This window comes from Priapulus caudatus, unplaced genomic scaffold (assembly GCF_000485595.1).
Source record: "Priapulus caudatus unplaced genomic scaffold, Priapulus_caudatus-5.0.1 Scaffold1315, whole genome shotgun sequence".
NCBI classification, from domain to species: Eukaryota; Metazoa; Priapulida; class Priapulimorpha; order Priapulimorphida; family Priapulidae; genus Priapulus; species Priapulus caudatus.
The window spans coordinates 12,640-18,656 of NW_014578376.1; the positions used below are offsets into that span (position 1 = coordinate 12,640).

A 6,017-nucleotide genomic window follows, 5' to 3' on the forward strand; every position below is an offset into this window, starting at 1 on the left:
TCCCCGCGGTTTCGTGCGCAGATCCCGTGGAACTGCGCGTCTCATCCGCGCGCAGTGCTTAGGATCAACAGCAAAGCTGTGCCACGCAATCTTGTATCATGTCTCTCTGGTTTTTTGATCGACGTTTGTATATAGCCGCCCCATACCGACAATTTGACCCGCGACATGTGGCGCTTTGGCTTCAACCTAGTTGATCAATCGATTGAAATTTGAGGGGTTGCGTGCTGTGTTACTGTGAGGGATTCTCGCGCGTGGCGATGCTGTGATACATCTCCCATTGTCGAGAACACGAAAAAGACTCACTCAAATCGCGAAGTAATTCAATAGGTCACAGGTATCCTGAATTATTAATCGACGATCGATATTTGATTATAAAATCGATATTTAACTCAAGTACTAGCGACACACCAAACGACCATGGCTCAGTCGTTGGAGGGTCCCTTTAGGATCTCGAAAACACGACTGGATAAATCTGGATCCACATGAGCGCTGTTATTTTTGTTTTTTTATGGCGATAATAAGGTGGAAATTAAATTTCGCCGGACATTCCTAGAGTTTTATTGGAGAATGATAGTGGTCTGTTACTTTGCAAAAATGATCGTTTTCACACGAGTTTGGGTTTCGTTTAATTGCCGCCATCAGTGTGGTTCTATTAACCTATTCAGATAGTGAGACGTTTACCTATAGAATAAGATCGAGTATTTAGTTATTGTATATTATAGTTATAGTATTTAGTTCGTGTTCGTTTAGGATCGAGTTGTAATTTTTGCGTAGTTGAGGTGGTATAGGTGCGTGCGTGTGTGAGTGTATTAGGGAAGAGACGTGATGAGTTCCGTAATAGGGACGTCTAAAATTACGCCCCCCCCCTCCCCTGTGCGTGTTAGGCGCTCGTTTTCGTATCGATTTAACACTTGCTATCATTCACTGTGTCATATTATTAATCGTTATCATTCACGTTTATAGTTAGTTTGTAGCCATGTTCTATATATGATGCTCGTATATATACCTAAGCGAGTATACTTGTATGTGTGAGTGTGCGTGCGTGCGTGCGTGCGTGCGTGTGGCGATACATGAAATAAGTCAAATTCTAGGTTCGTCTTCAAGCGTCTGGGCATGCTTTGTCTATACCATCTCATCGAACCTACGGACCCATGTAAACCCGTGCATAGCCTTACGTCCATAGAAATGTATAGGTACACCTAGCTAGTGTGGTTGGCGTTGTTGCTGCAGAGATGCCAACCACTACGATTTATCCGTATTTTATACAAATTTCTATTCTTTTTGCACCACTACGACCAGTTTGTATCAAACTACGAATTTTTTTTGTCAATTTATTGTCATTATTGACCCTCAGAATGCAGGAAATTGCATCTCAGAATCAAAATTTTTTCCGGGGGCAATGCCGGACCCCCCATAGCAAACTCGGGTCACTACATGACCCTCGAACTACCTAATTTGATGGCCAGAAACTACAGATTGCTTCAAATATGTGTTGGCATCTCTGTTGCTATGGTTACGTTCGTGTGTCTAGCAGGCACACTGGTAACCGTACCGCACTGATGGAAGTCAATAATTATTGTGGTTGCGCGTGTATTGATGATTATATTGGTGACGCATCGATTAACTCACGTCTCGATCGCGTGATGTTTACGTCGCGTATGCAATTGTCGCGTCACGAAATATCGATAAATAATGAAATCATATTATTCTTTTTTTTGGAAATAAAACCTAAAAACTGTTATTCGTGTGTACAATACGTTGTATGAAAACGCTTTTTGCGCAGTTTACAGTCATTTATTATCGGTTTAACAATATACGCGTGGAAGAACTAGCGCGATCCGCTACAGATTAAGATAACAGCGAGTCGGTGGATCCATCTAACGGTTTTTTTTAATATGACGCTATCCGATTCCATATTAAATTCCGTTGCAATGGCGCGTGTTCATCCGTCATAGGTGCCGCCTGGTTTAATAAACAATAGCGTATATATATAGTTGTTGCTGTCGTTTACTGATTCAGCCTGCTATGTCTAATATCGGAGTTATCTTTACTCACGCGCTGGTCTTAGGCCTATACAAAATATCAGGAGTTAATAAAAGACAAATTGATTTGGGTTTATTAAACTCTGAAAATATCTATAGCCACAACTTGAGGGTAGGTTCCGAGGGTACCGAGAAACCGTAACAACAACGTATCACGAAAATATTAAAATACATATACTATATAAATACTACCTGTTACTGTTAGTTACGCATTGTTCTACACGATACGATTAATTTACATGCAAAACATGTCACCACACACATAATATATAATATATATATATATATATGTGTGTGTGAACAGTGTGTGTATATATATATATATGTTATATAGACATATATATACATACCCAGATTGTGGCTATATTCGTCAATAGCTACAAGACATGATAATGGATGCTGGCGATTTTATAAGCATAAAATGTAATGAAGTAGCTAATAAACATGAAATGTGTTGCAGTGATGAACACAAAACGAGCTGTTATAGATTCTGGTGAAAATAAGCACAATACGTGCTGCTAGATACTGGTAACAATAAGCACATAACGTACGACAAGATGCTGCTGACAAGCCTAGATGAATTTTTAGAAAAGCTGGTGATGAAACGGACAAAACGTGTTGCTTAGTGCTGCTGACAAACATAGGACGTGCTTCGAAATGTTAGTGGTGATTAGCAAAAAAAACGTGCTACTAGATGTTGATAATAATAGGCACGAAACGTGCTGCAGAATGGTCTGAGTATGTACGTAATACTACGTATCCATTCGTGGAACAATATGATCATGATATGATATGACTACCCACAAGTATAACTAAGCGAAATGTGGTTCGCAGGCCCCGGGTGTGCGGTCACGATGACTGTACAATGTAGCGCGTTGTTCGGACTCCAGTCACTCCTCTCAACAATGCGCATCCATTTCCATGTTAACTGTGTTTCTCTGTGCTGTTCTTGTAACGAGAGCCTAGCCTAGTCTTCCTCCGCCACCAGGGACGCCTCCTCCTCCCTCTCCTCCCTTTCCTCCACCGCCTTCTCCGCCTTCTTCTTCTTCGGGGAGGTGTTACTGACTCTGTGTGCCCTCGCTAGCTCTCAGCTAGTCTCGCTAAAAAAATGGCCGCCCTCCCCGGATTTCCGATGATTCGTCAGATACGGAGAAGGAATGCCGCGTCAGGGCGCCGCCTGCGTCACTGCTTAGTAAGCATCATCAGCGTCGCCGTCGTCGCCGTAACCGGAGGATTTGCCGTCGTCGCCGTAACCGGAAGATTTGCCGTCGGCGCCGTAACCGGAAGAGCTGCCGTCGTCGCCGTAACCGGAAGAGCTGCCGTCGTCGCCGTAACGGGAAGAGCTGCCGTAGTCGCCGTAACGGGAAGATCTGCCGTCGTCGCCGTAACCGCCACCGGATATGTCAACGACGAGTGGCGTGTCGTAACCGCTATGTGGTTCGTCGCGGCCGTACGTGTTGTATCCGCTGTACGGTCCGTAGTCGCCGTGCGGTTCGTACCCGCCGCCTCCTCCATAGTGACGTCTGTTGTAGCCGTGGTGACGTCTGTTGTAGCCGTAGGGCTCGCGTCTTCGGTGCGGCGTCAGATACTTCCGGAATCTGCCTAACAGCGTACGTTTGTTGAGGTGCCTCGGTCGTTGCTCGATGATGACGGGAACGCGGTGCTGGTTGTAGTAGCGGCGGCGGTCCTCCTTCGCTGCCAGCTGGTCGATGGACTTGCTCAGGCGGTTGCCGGCTAGCTTGCCGATGCGGTACAGCACCTTGTCGTCGTCGTCGTCACCGTCGTCGTCGTCGTCACCGTCGTAGTCGTCGTCACCGTCGTCACCGTCGTAGTCGTCGTCACCGTCGTAGTCGTCGTCACCGTTGTCGTCACCGTAGCCGTCGTCGTAGTCGTCGTCACCGTTGTCGTCACCGTCGTAGTCGTCACTGTCGCCATCGTGGTCACCGTAGCCGTCGTCGCCGTCGTCGTCACCGTCGCCGTCGTGGTCATCGTAGCCGTCGTCATCGCCGTCGTCGTCATTGTCGTCATTGCCGTAGCCGCCGTCGCGCATGTGCCGTAGTTCCAGGTAGCCGCGGTGGCGTCCGTTGTTGCTGCTGTAGCCATTGTTGCTGTCGTAGCCGGAATGCAGCGAGGACGAACCCGTCGTACTCATCGTGCCGTAGCCGCCATTGTTTTTAGAGGATCCGTATCCACCTCCCTTGTTATTGGTGGAGGATCCAGAACCACCTCCCTTGTTATTGGTGGAGGATCCGTAACCACCTCCATTGTTATTGGTGGAGGATCCGTATCCACCTCCCTTGTTAATTGGGTGGAGGACCGTAAACCACCTCCCTTGTTATTGGTGGAGGATCCGTAACCACCTCCATTGTTATTGGAGGATCCGTAACCACCTCCATTGTTATTGGAGGATCCGTAACCACCTCCGTTGTTATTGGTGGAGGATCCGTAACCACCTCCCTTGTTATTGGTGGAGGATCCGTAACCACCTCCATTGTTATTGGAGGATCCGTAACCACCTCCATTGTTATTGGTGGAGGATCCAGTAACCACCTCACCATTGTTATTGAGGATCCAGTAACCATCTTCCATTGTTCATTGGAGGAGTCCGTAACCACCTCCAGTTGTTATTGGTGTGTAGGATCCGATAACACCTCCCTTGTTATTGGTGGAGGATCCGTAACCACCTCCATTGTTATTGGTGGAGGATCCGTAACCACCTCCCTTGTTATGTGTGTGGAGGATCGTAACCACCTCCATTGTTTATTGGAGGATCCGTAAACCACCTCCATGTTATTGGAATGATCCGTAAACCACTCCGTTGTTTATTGGAGATCGTGACCACTCCATTGTTATTGGAGATCCGTAGACCACCTCCGTTGTTATTGGAGGATCCGTAACCACCTCCATTGTTATTGGAGGATCCGTAACCACCTCCGTTGTTATTTGGAGGATCCGTAACCACCTCCTCCGTTCTTATCGAAAAGAGCCGAAATCCAGGCTGCTTCCCTTTCCAAATCCATTCCCAAAGCTACTTCCACCGCTACCAAAACCGCTTGAGCGATGCCACCCTCCAAAGCTAGATCCACCTCCCAAGCTAGATCCACCTCCAAAGCTAGATCCACCTCCCAAGATAGATCCACCTCCAAAGCTAGATCCACCTCCCAAGCTAGATCCTCCTCCTAAGCTAGAAAATCCACCTATGCCTCCAAACCCGCCTCCCGAACCTCCCAACCACCTATGTTCCAAAGCCACTGCTGCCGAAACTCCTGATCCCAAAGCTTCCTAAACTATTTTGTCCGTTATTTGACCCATAGCCACTATTCCCGTTACTCGACCCATGGCCACTGTTTCCATTACTTGACCCATAGCCACTATTTCCGTTACTTGACCCATGGCCACTGTTTCCATTACTTGACCCGTAGCCACTATTTCGTTGCTTTGACCCATAGCCACTATTTCCGTTATTTGACCATGTCCAACTCATATTCCGTTTGCCTACTGTTGACCCATAGCCACCTATTTCGTACATTGACCCGTAGCCACTATTTCCGTTACTAGAACCATAGCCACTATTTCCGTTGCTTGACCCGTAGCCACTGCCTCCGTTACTAGAACCATAGCCACTATTTCCGTTGCTTGACCCGTAGCCACTATTTCCGTTATTTGATCCATAGCCACTGTTTCCTTTTACTTGACCCATAGCCACTATTTCCGTTACTAGAACCATAGCCACTATTTCCGTTGCTTGACCCGTAGCCACTATTTCCGTTGCTTGACCCGTAGCCACTATTTCCGTTACTTGACCCGTAGCCACTATTTCGTTACCTGACCCGTGGCCACTCTTTCCGTTGCTTGACCCGTAGCCACTGCCTCCGTTACTAGAACCATAGCCACTATTTCCGTTGCTTGACCCGTAGCCACTATTTCCGTTGCTTGACCCGTAGCCACTATTTCCGTTACTTGACCCGTAGCCAC

At 47.1% G+C, this 6,017-nt stretch overlaps 2 protein-coding genes across 11 annotated transcripts; both read right to left on the reverse strand.

The window, feature by feature from the left end:
* Positions 1-1,741: 1,741 nt before the first annotated feature.
* On the reverse strand, positions 1,742-6,011 carry LOC106816213 (stress protein DDR48-like). Of its 10 annotated transcripts, none has more exons than XM_014820780.1 (6): positions 5,570-6,011; positions 5,005-5,425; positions 4,914-4,973; positions 4,370-4,558; positions 3,994-4,334; positions 1,742-3,837 (listed from the first exon to the last, which is right to left on the reverse strand). In XM_014820780.1, the coding sequence occupies exons 2-6, from the start codon at positions 5,060-5,062 to the stop codon at positions 3,232-3,234; spliced, it is 1,254 nt and encodes a 417-aa protein (XP_014676266.1). In that variant the 5' UTR covers positions 5,063-5,425; positions 5,570-6,011; the 3' UTR covers positions 1,742-3,231. The 10 variants fall into 10 exon arrangements, with proteins under 10 accessions (XP_014676266.1, XP_014676271.1, XP_014676267.1 ...); XM_014820785.1 differs by lacking the exon at positions 5,570-6,011 and having other exon boundaries at positions 4,370-4,402; positions 4,463-4,558; positions 5,005-5,514; XM_014820781.1 differs by lacking the exon at positions 5,570-6,011 and having other exon boundaries at positions 4,944-4,973; positions 5,005-5,514.
* LOC106816211 (stress protein DDR48-like) lies at positions 5,278-5,742 on the reverse strand. Its single transcript, XM_014820776.1, has one exon. The coding sequence runs from the start codon at positions 5,740-5,742 to the stop codon at positions 5,278-5,280; it is 465 nt and encodes a 154-aa protein (XP_014676262.1).
* Positions 6,012-6,017: the final 6 nt, after the last annotated feature.

Excerpts from the sequence above, each read along its gene's own strand:
- LOC106816213 (XM_014820780.1), bottom strand. The coding sequence starts at position 5,062 with ATGGATTTGGAAAGGGAAGCAGCCTGGATTTCGGCTCTTTTCGATAAG. Across the intron at positions 4,335-4,369 it reads CTCCACCAATAACAAGGGAG|GTGGATACGGATCCTCCACC; the intron begins GTGGTTTACGGT and ends TTAACAAGGGAG. Across the intron at positions 3,838-3,993 it reads GTGACGACGACGGCGACGAC|GACGACGACGACGACGGTGA; the intron begins GGCTACGGTGAC and ends GACTACGACGGT.
- LOC106816211 (XM_014820776.1), bottom strand. The coding sequence starts at position 5,742 with ATGGGTCAAGTAAAAGGAAACAGTGGCTATGGATCAAATAACGGAAAT.